General features: G+C 34.5%; 2 protein-coding genes across 2 annotated transcripts; one reads left to right on the forward strand and one right to left on the reverse strand.

Moving 5' to 3' along the window:
• Window positions 1-3,752: 3,752 nt before the first annotated feature.
• On the forward strand, window positions 3,753-7,755 carry LOC138321010 (chitin synthase chs-2-like). Its single transcript, XM_069264382.1, has 4 exons — window positions 3,753-3,915; window positions 5,606-5,653; window positions 6,139-6,313; window positions 6,682-7,755. Exons 3-4 carry the CDS (start codon window positions 6,266-6,268, stop codon window positions 7,036-7,038), a joined length of 405 nt encoding a protein of 134 aa, XP_069120483.1. The 5' UTR covers window positions 3,753-3,915; window positions 5,606-5,653; window positions 6,139-6,265; the 3' UTR covers window positions 7,039-7,755.
• A 2,518-nt stretch (window positions 7,756-10,273) lies between these two features.
• LOC138321007 (chitin synthase chs-2-like) lies at window positions 10,274-13,828 on the reverse strand. The gene is made up of 3 exons (XM_069264378.1): window positions 12,019-13,828; window positions 11,321-11,492; window positions 10,274-10,732 (listed from the first exon to the last, which is right to left on the reverse strand). Exons 1-3 carry the CDS (start codon window positions 12,417-12,419, stop codon window positions 10,340-10,342), a joined length of 966 nt encoding a protein of 321 aa, XP_069120479.1. The 5' UTR covers window positions 12,420-13,828; the 3' UTR covers window positions 10,274-10,339.
• Between the last annotated feature and the right edge of the window lie 2,272 nt (window positions 13,829-16,100).

A 16,100-nucleotide genomic window follows, 5' to 3' on the forward strand; every position in this document is an offset into this window, starting at 1 on the left:
TTCGACAAAATCATTAAAAAATCTTCTTCTCAATTTCTAGAAGGCCTAGAGACCTAATATTAAGCATGAAGCAGGCTGACATAAATGCCTACCACGTTTGTTAATGTGATTGACCTTGACCTATATCAAAGGGCACTCGGGCTAACAATCCTTAAATCTTCAAATGACTTATTGTAAAGTTCTGAAAGGCCTGGTATTGGACTTTTGGTAAGCTGAAACTAAGCGCTACCAAGTGTGTTATGAATTACCTTGAACGGAGTAGCTTTTAGGTGAAAAGCCCGTCAAATTGTCCCGGTGACAATTTCTAGTTCTTATTATTATTATTATTATTATTCTTCTTCCTGTTTTTGTGAACGCTCTATCGGTCAAACGGTAAGACATAGGATAAAAATGATTTCAGTATGTTTAAACCAAACATCTGAAGGTGATCCATGAACAAAATTAAGTAGGTCAAAAAATCCAAAATGGCCGCCATGACGTAAAACCTTAAAACACAAAAAATGCTATAACTCAAAAAGTATGCAAGCTTTTTCAAATCTGAAGGTATGTTATTGTAGGGAATGAACATATCTAACTTTTACCCATGACATGTTTCCACAAAATATGTCTCGTTAAAAAGCTCGCTATGAGGTCGAAGTTTACCAAAAGTGACTATTTTTAGATTTTTTTTTATTATTCATTTTTTCCCCAACTTTTTTCAATACATCGACTCCGGATGTCATTTTGAAGGTTTTGGATGTCTTCAAAAATCAAATTGGTCCACTAATCAATTTTTTATGACGTAATTAATATTTAACTAAGATTTTTTTGCAAATTTCGACAATTATATTTTAAACATCTCCTCTGATTCCACCAGACCAATCAAGCCCAAACTCACACAAGATCTTCAACTGATTACCGTGACTAATTCTTGTTAATATGGTGTTGATTCAAATTCAAATATGGCCGCAATGACGTCACTTCCGGTTTAACCTAGACAGCCATAACTCGTTAACCACTGAGCCAATTTCTTTCAGTTTTTTATAGAAAATTCAGCTGACAACCGTGTTAGAACAACGCCAATACTTTCTGTTATGTAGAAACATACTGAGAAACACTGTAATTGTACATTTTTCTCTAAAATGTCAACTTCCGGTTGTTTATTGACTCATAGTGCAAAATCGCCGTTTTCGGTGAAAATCACGAAAAAATCTTCTTGTCAAGTTCTACATGGTATAGAGGCTTCATGTTTTGCATGAAGTAAGCTTAGGTAGTTGACTACCGGATTTGAAAAAAATAAACGAGCTTGACCATCATCCAAGGTCACAGAGTGCGTTTGATTGTAGAGTTATGAAAATAATCCTGTGAAAATTCAGCTCATTGAGACAGCCGTAGCCGGTTAACCACACAGCCAATTCCTTTCATTTTTGGATATGTTATGAAGAATCAAAAATGAAACAATTAATTTAACAACCACTTTTCTGTAAAACGTCAACTTCCGGTTGGAAATAAGGGACAAAGTTCAAAAATGCAATTTTTCGACAAAATCATTAAAAAATCTTCTTGTCAATTTCTAGAAGGCATAGAGACCTAATTTTAAGCATGAAGCATGCTGATATCGATGTCTACCAAGTTTTTTAATGTGATTGACCTTGACCTATATCAAAGGGCACTCGGGCTAACAATCCTAAAATCTTCAAATGACTTATTGTAAAGTTCTGAAAGGCCTACGGCCTGGTATTGGACTTTTGGTACGTTGAAACTAAGCGCTACCAAGTGTGTTATGAATGACCTTGAACGGAGTAGCTTTTAGGTGAAAAGCCCGTCAAATTGTCCCGGTGACAATTTCTAGTTCTTATTATTATTCTTCTTCCTGTTTTTGTGAACGCTCTATCGGTCAAACGGTAAGACATAGGATAAAAATCATTTCAGTATGTTTAAACCAAACATCTGAAGGTGATCCATGGACAAAATTAAGTAGGTCAAAAAATCCAAAATGGCTGCCATGACGTAAAACCTAAACACACAAAAACTGCTATAACTCAAAAAATGTGAAAGCTATTGCAAATCTGAAGGTATTTTATTGTAGGGAATGAACATATCTAACTTTTACCCATGACATGTTTCCACAAAATATGTCTCATTAAAAAGCTCGCTAGAGGTCAAAGTTTACAAATAAGTAACTATTTTTAGAATTTTTTTATTATTCATTTTTTTCCAAAATTTTTGCATTAAATCGATGCAGTATGACATTTTGAAGATTTTGATGTCTTCAAACTTAAAATTGGTCCATTAATTATTTTTTTATGAAGTAATTAATATTTAACTAAGACTTTTTTGCAAATTTCGACAATTCCATTTTAAACATCTTCTCTGATTCCACCAGTCCGATCAAGCCCAAACTCACACAAGTTCTTCAACTGATTACAGTGACTAATTCTTGTTAATATGGTGTTGATTCAAATTCAAATATGGCCGCAATGACGTCACTTCCGGTTTAACCTAGACAGCCATAACTCGTTAACCACTGAGCCAATTTCTTTCAGTTTTTTATATGTTGTGTAGAATAGCATACTGAGAAACTTTGTAATTGTACATTTTTCTCTAAAATGTCAACTTCCGGTTGTTTATTGACTCATAGTGCAAAATCGCCGTTTTCGGTGAAAATCACGAAAAAATCTTCTTGTCAAGTTCTACATGGTATAGAGGCTTCATGTTTTGCATGAAGTAAGCTTAGGTAGTTGACTACCGGATTTGAAAAAAATAAACGAGCTTGACCATCATCCAAGGTCACAGAGTGCGTTTGATTGTAGAGTTATGAAAATAATCCTGTGAAAATTCAGCTCATTGAGACAGCCGTAGCCGGTTAACCACACAGCCAATTCCTTTCATTTTTGGATATGTTATGAAGAATCAAAAATGAAACAATTAATTTAACAACCACTTTTCTGTAAAACGTCAACTTCCGGTTGGAAATAAGGGACAAAGTTCAAAAATGCAATTTTTCGACAAAATCATTAAAAAATCTTCTTGTCAATTTCTAGAAGGCATAGAGACCTAATTTTAAGCATGAAGCATGCTGATATCGATGTCTACCAAGTTTTTTAATGTGATTGACCTTGACCTATATCAAAGGGCACTCGGGCTAACAATCCTAAAATCTTCAAATGACTTATTGTAAAGTTCTGAAAGGCCTACGGCCTGGTATTGGACTTTTGGTACGTTGAAACTAAGCGCTACCAAGTGTGTTATGAATGACCTTGAACGGAGTAGCTTTTAGGTGAAAAGCCCGTCAAATTGTCCCGGTGACAATTTCTAGTTATATTCCTTTTCGCTGGTTTACTACATCCCATGAATTTGGGCTGTTTATTATTTGGTGCACTGTCTTTATTGGACTGCCCATGGGCTTCTTGCTTCTTGTTATGTACTCTCTGTGTAACCTACATGCAGTATCCTGGGACACAAGAGAAGTCAGTACTGTTAATAAGACAAAAAAGGAGTTAGAGGAAGAAACTGAACAGGCCAGACAGAAGGAGCTAGAAAAAAAGTAAAGGATTCATATCTCGTTTTCTTCCTGGTGTTAATCTCGGAGAAATATTTGAAGAATGGCGTCAGAAAAAGAAAAAGGATGACGAAACTGCAAAGGTTGTCAGAGAACTAAGTGCAAAAGTTGACAGCTTGATAAATGTATGGCTAGCAAAAAAACAATGTTGACCCGTCTGTTTTATCAACAAAGACAAATCAATTATCAGAGAAATGTAAAGAGTAAAATATATCAGAGACATCAAACTCACATAATGAAAATGAAAGACATCTTCCTCACCAAAGTCCTACAGAAACACTCCCTTATTGGACTGAACTTGAATGGTTAGGCAATGACAAGACTTCTAACTTACAAATAGAAGAGGAATTGTTCTGGAAGGAATTTATAGAAAAGTAAGAATATTACATATATTTACACTAAAATAGTTACGTATTGCTAACGGAATGTTAGGTTAGGAAACTGTAATGCGATACCCAACAGAAAAAATGGAAACATTGAACGTTTTAGAGACCCCGAAGAGATATTGATATTGTGTACTGTCAATATGGTAGGTGTCGAGTGCCAATTGTCGACTGCTCTCATTTGTTAACATTAGATATACAAATGCTATGTTTGTAGATACAGATGCGTGAAAATCTGAGAAATGACCAAGCATATGGCTACAAAAATGACAACACCATTGAATTCACAACTCATTTTAGATGCATAGTGTTTTCTCTCAAAATGACTATCAGTTATTTATTATTTTTTTTTATAAAATTATCAACTTCCAGGAGAAACGAATACGATATATTTCATATCCCCATTTGTCTTTTGTTTGACTTACGTAACATCTCAACCTTTTATTGTCGTGCAGATTAAATTTCATTACCTTTCATAAATGTTATGAGTATGGGTAAAAAATTGGTATTCCCTCCTGGCAGGTGTTATTATATCGGTTTTGCCTAAACCAGGATATAAAGTGCCAGTGTAAAGAATTTTGAATAAGCTCAGGATCCATGTATTTGATGTTAGAACGTTGAATATCTACAATACCAGACGACTAGAAGAGTTATCTCCCTTTTGTTCAAATAGTTCAAAAATTTCTCATGATTAAGGGAAATGAAAGCCCGACGTAAAAACCATCTCTAGATCACCTGCTTGATAAAACCATCTTTCTAGGGTCATAAATTATGATGCAATGTAACCTGTATATAATGACCATCTGGTTAAAAATCAATCTCACTCTGATATATGGGTTGTTGTTTTACAAACATTAAGTATTCCTTTATTCAAATGAGTGTTATATTTGTTATTGAATGATGAATTGTTTACAACACGCATGGGATGACTTATGATTCCCAGAAAAAAGTTTTTCGTTGAATGAAATTCGAACATGAACGGTTGTTATGTTAAGTTTTTTTTTGTATTCAAAATTGACCCGTCATCAATATAACAGAACCATGTAGTAGACATTAAAATATTTTGATATATAAGTTTATTCTTTTGTAATACTAAATTGTTTTATCGGATTAAAAACTACTTAATAGTATATGCAGTGAAATAAGCTTCTATTAGCATCTGATGTGATGTTAATATTTTATACAATTATTTACGATGGATCTATCCTGTTTCGTGCCTTTCGGAACCAAACCATTTCACCATCGTATATTTGTTCATTCTTGTTCTATTTATACTCATTTTAATGGGTTCATTGGTAGAACATTTATTTACACTTCTGTTTACAAAGTTTTCTCGTATCGAGTTATGATTTCACTCAAAAGATTAAATATCCATTCTGCTTATATATGAATGTGATGGAAGGAAGACTTTATTAGTGGTTTCCCAAACACGTCAAACCTGTCTATAAAGACCACCTAAGAGACAAAGAACAAGTTGTGTCTATAAGAGGTCTCTATACATTTGTCTGAAATGGTTTTTGTGAACCACAGTTTTTGAGCGGGTTGTCTTGGGTTACGTTGTAAGGTGTTATTGTTTTTAAACTTAAAATAGAAGGAGAGCTCAGGTATGTGTGGTTTTTTTCTGTCAGTGAATATTTTACCTTACCGAAAAGATGACCGACATTCATGGTTTATTTTATAGTGTCGGTGGAGTAGGATCAAGCCCAAATGCACGGTGTACGACAGAAAAGTAAGATGTTGCCTTGTGATTTCATCACATAAGCGTTGTAATGGCATGCATTTACATAAACTGTAAAACATCTTATTTTCGCGATAATTTTATTTCACAGTTTTTGACTTTCGACTATTGTCAGACGGTTTAATGTCGCGATTTAAGCTATTCATTTGGTTGCATTGTATATGGGTTTGAAACAATTTCGCGTCAATTGATTTTCGGGATTTCGCGGCATCTAAAGGTGCGCAAAATAGACTGATATACACTGGCTCGATATCATCCATTTGTATTTACAAATACATAAATATGTCCCAGACTATGATAGCATAAATCAATAAATGTACGGTATATTTAGTATGTAGTAAAATATTGGTAGTACCAAATATGGCTCTTGATAGGAACAATTAGCTCCTTAGTCATTCATATTTTGAAATAGGTACATCATGGAATTTATGATATTCCCCCTCTGTGTTATGAAAATGTTTGTGTGTATTCCGTAGGTACCTTTCGCCATTAGATGCAAACGTCAAAACACAGAAAGAAACTCAGGAAACGCTGATTGAGCTACGAAACGGAGTGTGTGGAGGCATAGCAGTCATCAATGTTATCTGGATTGCCGTTAATTTTATGTTCCAGCTCCGGGGCCCTGGACTAGTCACAATTCCTATTCCGTCCGTATGTATATAATGTACATGTTTAGATTTTCGTGATAACCATATTTCACACATTATTTGCCAGAAATTGAAGTTAAATTTTCAGTTAAGTTTTTAAGTCTCATATCGTTAATATAATTGTCATTTAGAATAAGCACTTTTCATAGTCACACTTGGTTTGCACAAACTATTTTATTTTGCTTAATAAGTGCGAAATATAAGTGGTTATATTGACTGTCATTATGACAAAATCTTAAGTAGAAACTGATTCAAATGAGACAAATCTCATACAGTCACATTCAATTTCAATATTATTAGCGCTTTTTCACTAGGCAAAGACCATATATATATCACTATATGACTTTCCCTTTAGCTTGATATTTATTTTAGGTATGGGGAGACGACAGAGGAGGCCCAGATTATCTCCAGGTTGACATTCTAGGACTTTCCTTTGTCATATTCTTCATGGTGCTCCTGCTTATACAGTTCTGTGGGATGGTGATGCATCGCTGGGGGACTCTACTTCATCTATTAGCATTCACAGAACTGACACTGCCGTGGTCCAAGACAACGTTGGAAGAAAAGAGGGAGCAGTTTCTGGCCGAATTAAAGAAGAATTACACTGCGAAAATAATTTACCAAAATGATAGCCAAACAGACAATAAAAATGATAAATCAGAAAAACGCAGAAAATTAAAAGAGTACAGGGTATCCAGATTAGTGGTAAAACAGGAGGACATGGAGTAGAGCCTGATGAAAGAAGTCGGAAATGGGCGGAAGATGTCTACAGACGGGAAAAAACTAGAGATCGTTCCTTGAATTACGAGGTCGGAACGTTAAGTCACTACCTCTCACAAAGGCTTCGGAAAAGGCATCAGGGAATAGCTAGTGTCCACATCCCGGAAGCTGACTATTGATCGTTAAAAAGTGAAAAACATTAACAAAACGTTAACATTGAAATATTTCCCTTCTCATTATTCCATTACTAATTGGTTCCTATATTTATAAAAAGAAATCGAGTGAACATATGCTGATGGTTTTGATACTAATTTTGTATCAAAAATGTATTTTGTATTTATCTCGTCATGAGCAAATGAAGTATAAAATATGTTCTACCACGTATATGCATATTAGATCGTTATTTACATTATGCATACAACCCTGTGTCATACATGTAAAAAAGTTACAATTTAGATATCAAACTTTTGATGTTTATCTGTTACTTATATATCCTATATATCCATGATTAGAGCACACACTTAAATGCGGTAAGTTTATTTACAGACTCGAGAATCATTCATTTCAAAATCACCTTTTCATAGAAATGCGTTACCCTTTCTTGAGAAAAAATGCTTGTTTTGGCCTTCCTGTAATGAAATCTGAAACAACTTGTGCACGCTTTATGTGTACATTGTATATGATATAGTCAAATTACAAGCAAAACCGCATGCTTTACATAGCGCAAATGCAAGCATTACATTTACTAAATATTTACCTAAATCTCGGATTTTAGTACCAGATTTCCATTTTCTAGCAAATGCTATATGAAAACGTTTAAAGAATTAGTCTTTGTTTATATATATACCTGTATACAAACCATTTTTATCTATGTTTGCTGATTTATTTAGAATTAATAGTAACGACAAAGCATCATGACAATTTTGAATTAGTCTTGTCTCTATATGTCACCCTCGTTAATAAAGATTTATATCATGACTACCAATTAACCAATCCATTAAAGACGAATCGATCGATTATACATAAATGTAAATATTATCCTCTAATAAAAACTTCTTGCCTTATCAAAGATATATGAATAAAGGTTTTGGTATTTCTTGAACATTTACTTCATAAATAAAAACGTTTGGGAGGGAAGCCACATGCACTTTTATTTTACACACATGGCGACGGTGTAAGGGTGATCTAGAATAAAGTATTTTGTCCTTTCACGTTGGTGGTAATCTGTATTTTTTCTGTTTTACAGGTTGTAGATTGTCAATAAAATGAATTTATCACAATTAAATCAACAAATGACATAACGATTAGTGCGACACCACCACAGATGATGATGGAAAATTCAATGAAATCTGAAATTAAACTTTCACGAACATATTGTTGATATATGATTATGTATGTTAAACAACAGATTGACTAGCGTTGATAATTTAATTAATATTTACAGACAACATTACATTTTTGTTAAATAAAAGATATCTTTAATGAGAATAACAGGTACTTATGTTTTTATTAAGGTTTGTAAAATAGGTTTGATATTTACGGTGATGTCATGCAATATAATATTAAGTTCAACAAAACGGTGGTACTTTTTTTTTTATTAAACCTTGTTTCTTACATTCGTGTGGTCGTGAAGATGACTCATATATTCTGATAGCAAAACATGACAAGTATGGATGTGATGGTAAGATTGTATACATTAGTTTGTACAATAGCTCGTTTTATATACATGTAAAGTGATAAACGAAGAGAACAGATCACTTTAGTAACTTGTTTGTTTATAGGGATTCAAAGCCGAATAAGACTTCTGATCATATATAAACATTCCTTCCATTTATAGGAAATTGTCGAAATCGTTCTAACGAAGACCTACTTTCGTTTCGACACACGTCACACAGTGACGTGACACATTTTATTCTTCTTCAGTAGGCCATGTTGCTTGCTCGACTCAAACGATAAACAAGAGTCAGTTAAATGACAGAAAAAAAATCCGATAGACCCAATTAAAGTATATATTAAACGCTATCTGTATAATAGATCTACAAACCCCCTACCGCCAAAAAAGTACACGTCTCACTTCTCCTTTGGTGACGACGTGATCAAGCTAATGCTAAAACTACAAAATGTGAGTTCATTAAAATGTTTTTGATATTTTAGACATCCGTCCGTAATATTTGCACTTTTTAACACTATCGCTGTTTAGATTTAGGCCTAGTAGGAAGCAACGCCTTCTTAGGCAAAAGTAGATCTAGATAAAATATTTTCTTGCTCTTAGATGAATGTTAAGATACCAGAGTCCATGTGCAAATGAGACAAGATTTTTTTTAAAGTAGTTTCTTCGAGTCCAACTTCAGTGATAATTGAAATATTGAATGCACGCTATGAGACGAATTTGTTCCTAGGACACCATCACAGCTTCATTTTCTTTTTTACATCACCAGATTCGGCTCATGCCGTCTTTGCCCTTACTGGATCAGTTACAGTTTTTACGTATCTGATAAGGGAAAACCTTGAAACCTTGTTCATGATATCCAATTACCATGCCGGTGCTCAATATGCATGTTTTCCAATACCATTTGCTTTTTAAAAACATTATTGGTTATCATATCCATTAAATGGTTTATCGTCATCCATTATTCAACAAACAACTTTGGACTAAATGCTGCTGAATGCTATGGTGGCGAGCAGTTTTGGACTTATCATGCTGATTAGGATGTCGAAAAATGTTTATATCTCATACATGTATATTATCAATATAAAACAATAGTTCTTTAACTGCAGTTGAAATTGTATTCTTCAACTCAGGATTTTACGCCATAGGTACATTGTTGTTGTCTGTTACATTTGAAATTATTCCCAATTTTATCATATGCTCATGTGGGTGTGAGATGCTTCGGAGGCATTGTCATTTCATTAAGAAGGAGGACAAATCGACATCCGCAAATTATATCAAAAAGTTTAAAAATGAAAGACGGAGAGCGAACGACGGCCAACATGCACAAACACAAATTCTAAGCCATGTGCATAAAACATACACATTTAACACACTTACCAAGAACAATATTAAAATTCTGATTGGCAGAGATAAATTAAATAAATATAATTAAGCACATTCTCATCCGCTCATTCAGTAAGGATCCAGCTTGTGGTTTTGTCCGAATGCATCGAATATTGGAAACACCTATCTTTATATCAATCAAGAATAACTGTGACTTTGCCTTTGATATTATTTACAACAATTTTTATCATACAAAATGTTTGATTTTATTCTATTTCTTAATTGAGAAAACTCCAATTTCGTGTCTTTATGAGTTTATAGAGGGGTACGTATGACTCGAAATCCGTTGTAAACTTGGTGATATTTGTTTGGTGCACGAGTAACCTTCTCTTCCTCCTCCTTTTCATCATCACTATTCATAGCATATTCTGGGATTGCCTCTGCGTCTAATCTCTCATAAAAGTCAAGAACCTTCTCCGCGACATATTTGGGATCACCAAATTCCACTTCATCCTCATTTTCTATCCTCGTTGGTAAATGACTCGGTATGCTTGTAGCTGAAATCAGTTGCAAAAAGGTTCCCCATCTATGTATGTACATTCCAATGCTTTGGATAAGTAATACACCGCCGAAGAATATAACATATAACAAACCAAGCACGTCTACTTCGAAGCTGTTAGTGTTTACGTTTTCTTCGTCAACATCATCCTGAAAACAACATTTACAAGAAGTATGAACGTTTGTTAGAAGCACAAATATACGAAGGTTCAAATAGTTTAAATGACTGTTAATTAACTGTCATTTAATGAAGCAGACAAAAACAATATAATCAATATTGATTGGCTAAGCGAAAGTCTAAGACTGATCCATGATCCTGTCGCCTGATAAATTCAATGTCGATTATTTTTCGTCAAACACAATAGTAAATTAACCGAAGTTAGACTCATTATTATGTTAATATAGTTGTAAATAATCATGTGGAATTTGTAACCACAATGTATTGATGGATAGGTTAAATCATAATTATGAAACAAAACATTAACATACCTATATAGAGATATACCGCTATGATCTTATAATTTATGTATTCGAGCATAGTACCACCGTATTTTCAAACTTACTCCAGCATTCCCCAGCCTTTTGAACTATATGTGACATCTTAATGACTGTTACATACAAATAAACCTACGTCCAGCAATATGTCTGAATCTACTAGATTTCATCAGATCGATGTTTGTCCTTGTCAACGTCACTGTCTCTCACACAAAGAATAAGATGGCGGTTTTCGATACATACCGGTACTGTAAAGAAGATCACAGATGGTTTTCTCAGCTGAAACATGAAGTTAACAGCGATATAAAGGAAATTGAGGATGCCGATGCCATCACACACATTGTTTCGTAGCTCTGTTAGCTTAGTCCTGATTCTTTCCTGTGAGGCAACGGAATTCTCCAAAGGATAAAGATACCTGAATAAAAGATTAATTTAGTGATTGATATTAACGTATGTCTTTCGCCAGGAGATAATACAAAATGTATATGATATATGATAATATACAGAGATATTAATACGTTTCGTATGCATTGACTACATCGTCATCGATATTTTTTCATGTTTTAGCATTCTTAAAACTTCGAATACCTTGATTACCAAATAATAATTGGACTAAGTCAAAATCTGTTAATAAGCTACGTGTAGTAATGAAGGAGAAAATGTAGCTTCTAGACCGTGGTTCGAAATCGTTGCCTCCGAACATTTACCGACTCAGCTACCTGGTCGCCAATGACTGACCCAGTCCAGTACCGCTACATATGTATGGCGACTGACTAAAACATGCCTTATGCTCCCTATTTATTTCAGAATTGCAATTTCCTGATATTCATAAATGGTTTACCGAATTGTTTTATTTTGACCAGTATTATACATTTCCATTTGCATTTAGAAATGTTGATAGCGATTTAAACGGGACATATAGTATTATAGTGCTGATATACCTGTTTATTAAACTTTTCCAGAAATCTTCTTCCGCAGCATTCATTTGTAGTATGCGACCATTCCCAAGCTGGCTTTGTAATACCCAGTTGGTTTCCTTGAATTCATTATTGTTTGCGTTACTATTTGCTTTTTCTGAGACTTCTTGGTCATGTTGTAAAGCATCAGCATCAAACTTGACTTTGCGGTCGATGTTTGAAAGCTGTTTATCATGATTAACTATTTCTGGATTATTGTCAGCATCCATCATATCTGCACTAATGTTGGCTCCGTTCGATTGTTTAGCTTTAAGAAACATTTCAAATTTAGTATTCATGGTTCTGAGTATTTCTAACATTTTGTCTTTGTTTCTGTTCCTAAGCCTCAGGTTGTCAAGTACGTGACTTATATCATTAAATGTCATCCTTGGCAAGAAACGAGCGATGAACCTTGGTTTTTCATTTCTTCTTTTTCTTTCTCTAATTTCTCTTCCTCTTCAATTTCTTGTTGTGTTTTAATCTTCGGTATTTCTCTTGTTCCCCAAGCCATAATGTGCATATTGCAAAGACAATATATCATTAATAGTAGGAAGCTTACTGGCATACACATATAATATATTGTAGCATATATAGATAACATTAGAAAATTCACGTGGATGGATGATAGCGCAAAATATGATGTCCAGTATCAGTGCTTCAATAAATATAACACTTGGATGCAGCGGGTTTTCTTGAAAAGCGATGTTTATAATCTCGACAAAAACAATAGCCATAATAAAAATATATAATGCACCAAGGGCCTGTGCGGCTAGAATTTGGTATAAATTTGGGCTTAGACGATGGCAGGCACGGTGGCGATAATGTATGCACTGATGATGTCCGTGTCAAGCACAGATATAAGAGCTCCGGCAATCAACATCACAACCAGTCCAGTGCCGAGAGCGGTTGATACATTGTAGCATCAGCAAGTCTGAAACAGAGAGCGCAAATGCTGTTTTTGTCTTAAAAATGACGAAACCGGTTTTATTGAATTATGCTTTATTGCTCATATACTGTAAATGTTCTTGTTTTAGTGACATTTTAGCGCTGTGTTTGAAGCACTAAATCATGAATAGCGATAAAGTAAAAAAAAATGTATTTCCGGTATTAAACCATAGCGCTTATACAGACATGTATAAGATTTAAATCTCTGGTATAAACATATGAAATCTATATTGAAATTAAGCAAAAGTTGTGTATATTTATTAAAAGATAATTAACTAAAAGTGATGACCTGCATATGCACATTGAAATAATGTGTAGTGTCATAAATATTTAATTCATGTTGTCAAGAGACATTTTAATCGTTTAAGTGTTTACACATGCACATAAAATACAATATTTTTATCATGTACATAACAAGGATTTCACAAACTACATACTACGTCTACATATTAATTATTTAATTGTTATCATATCATTATTACATGTCTGTAGATGTATGTACATGTATAATTGATGTGTAATTGGTAGTAAAGTCTGTCGCATACACTGATATATATGTACTGTACATTGTACATGGGGATACAGGTATACACTGCACCCGCGTAAATTACTTGTCTACTGGGCCTAGGGCCTTTTTCTCCCCTTTCCCCATTCCACCACCTGATGATTAGTTAGGTGTCACAGGTAAGGTATAATTATTTTCTTTAACCATAGGGGGTCCATGCATTCAATTTAATTGATAACATGCTGTGACATCCTCTGTACATGTACCTGATTAGTTAAGTAAAGTCTAACTGTCTACTTGACCCCATGTGGTTTTGTTTCATATAATAATACCTGATAAAAATAAATTAAACTCATATCTACTTTTTATCAAAACACGCTTATTCTTTCAATTGAGAATAATTGTTATAATATTTTTTTTTCTCAAAATGAAGATAATGTATACACGTTGTTTTGTATCTTGTTTTTATTTTTATATTTTTTTGAAGAGATGGATAGGGGTTTATTAACTATGTATTATAGTTAAATTTATACTACATGTACATGGACATGTATATATGTGTATTCCACACATGCTTCGAGACAATACCATTTGGGCTCTCTTATACCCCAGCCCCATCCCAAACCTACCTAGCTATGTTGTAAGTTTTTTTTCGCCACTCAAAAATGACACTAATTCTGCCCTCTGGCCATGAATTGTTTTACCTAAAATATAACTAACATGCTGGCTCAGGTTTACATACAGCAATCATACATACTAGTATCTAGTATAGAAAGGATGTGATAACGTGAATGATCGTTTGTAAAATCCGATTTTTAGATAATATTCTATATAAATTTCTGGTAAAACCTATAATCTAGCCAGAATATATAAGTTACAAGTTAAATACAAGTTATTTATTTGACAAGTTTAATTGTCCATGCACAGTACTGTTGGGATTACTTTCATCCCCCATATTACAATTGTAAGTAATTGTAAGGAACCATATGGTATCCGGAAAATTCATTCATATTTTTATTTCAAAATGAATATTCAAATTTGAAGATACTTGTATTTGTAAGGTTATAAGGGAATATGTGTGAATCACACTGGCACTGTAAAACTGAAGTGCACTACGTAGTGCACTAGAGTTAGCACTGTAGTGCACTTGAGTTCACATTGTAGTGCACTCTAGTGCTCTACAATGTTTAGTCTAGTGCACTACGTTGTTCACTACATGTGCACTACAAAGTGCACTAGATACCAAGTTTAGTTTGCTCCCAACTGTACCAATATCTTTCTACGAAAATCCATACGCGTTGCTAACATACGGAATTTTAAATCCACATTACCAAATATACCTGTCCCTGACCTGTAGGGAATGTAACAACACCTGTCAGTACCCAGAGCTTTGTACTCTCGTACTCCGTATATAAAATGCTTTCCATCTTGGCATAAGAATGGCCAAAACCTACCCGATTTGCAAAACGGAATGATATGGATACCACATGCTCCACCGATCTGCTTGTACTAAATGACCCTAGTAATCAGTTACACAGATGGATTAAACCAACCATTCATACTTGACCAATCTGCCGAAAACGCATCGATACCTGTAGAACCGGGATTCCAATACCTGGAATAGAACATAGGAACTTTTGCATTATACCACGATGCGAACCAGTCCATTTCAAACGGACCCCAACATTGATTCAGTTGCTGAAACACACATTCAGCCACACTCCAGTCATCAAAATCAACAATTTGGCTTATGAAGTCAGCCCTCTCATTTTTATCTCGTGGTACCCATTCCATTTCCAATGAAATGTGATTCTTCACCATAATATTATAAATGTCCAAAGCTATATGCTGTAAAGTACTCTTCATACTTCCTTTCTCAACAATCTTCACCACAGCCTGGTTATCCGAAAACCATTTGACCCGGGTACCTCTTAATTCATATAGAAATGAAATAAAACCTTTATACGGCTGTTAGTTCTCGATACGTCGAACTCTGACCTGCCTCGTACAGCGATAGCCACCGTACCCAGTACCGCTAGCATCTGAATATACTAATTCTATTACAATGAGGGGTGTAACAAATTTCTCTGACATTAATGCAACCTAAGTGATTCAACAAAAACCGCATTTGACTCGTACTCTCCTCATCCAACAAAATCTTGTCATTCCAGGACTGCGCCTGCGCCACGCACATAGATATACATCTGTAACGGGATTGGTTTTAGTTTCTTAAATTTCTGTCAGTTCGTTTCCTATTTGTTTACCTCTCGTTGTTAGGCATATGTCTCGCGATGTTTAAGATTATTGTAATGCAAATTATAGCCAAAGTTAGCACTTGCCGCCTGTTCTGTCTGGTGACTTGCGACACTTTGCACGCTTTCCTCGTTTACCAATGAGAGTACTTTGGGTCCGAGATTATTTAGTCAGGTACCTTCGATTCGGTCTTCTGATTGGACGGTTATTCGGATTTGTGTGCTCGGAACTTATTTATCACGCCGTGTTTGCAGGTATGTTCGCCGCTATTACGATTGACTTCGTGAGCCGACGGTCACATTTCTTTCCCTCTCTTATTTAGGTATAACTATGGTGGGTGGTCGTTGATAAGCTTTATATGCAT

Source organism: Argopecten irradians, chromosome 4, assembly GCF_041381155.1.
Source record: "Argopecten irradians isolate NY chromosome 4, Ai_NY, whole genome shotgun sequence".
NCBI classification, from domain to species: Eukaryota; Metazoa; Mollusca; class Bivalvia; order Pectinida; family Pectinidae; genus Argopecten; species Argopecten irradians.

Excerpts from the sequence above, each read along its gene's own strand:
- LOC138321010 (XM_069264382.1), top strand. The coding sequence starts at position 6,266 with ATGTTCCAGCTCCGGGGCCCTGGACTAGTCACAATTCCTATTCCGTCC. Across the intron at positions 6,314-6,681 it reads TCACAATTCCTATTCCGTCC|GTATGGGGAGACGACAGAGG; the intron begins GTATGTATATAA and ends TATTTATTTTAG.
- LOC138321007 (XM_069264378.1), bottom strand. The coding sequence starts at position 12,419 with ATGACATTTAATGATATAAGTCACGTACTTGACAACCTGAGGCTTAGG. Across the intron at positions 11,493-12,018 it reads TGGAAAAGTTTAATAAACAG|GTATCTTTATCCTTTGGAGA; the intron begins GTATATCAGCAC and ends TCTTTTATTCAG. Across the intron at positions 10,733-11,320 it reads TGATCTTCTTTACAGTACCG|GATGATGTTGACGAAGAAAA; the intron begins GTATGTATCGAA and ends TGTTGTTTTCAG.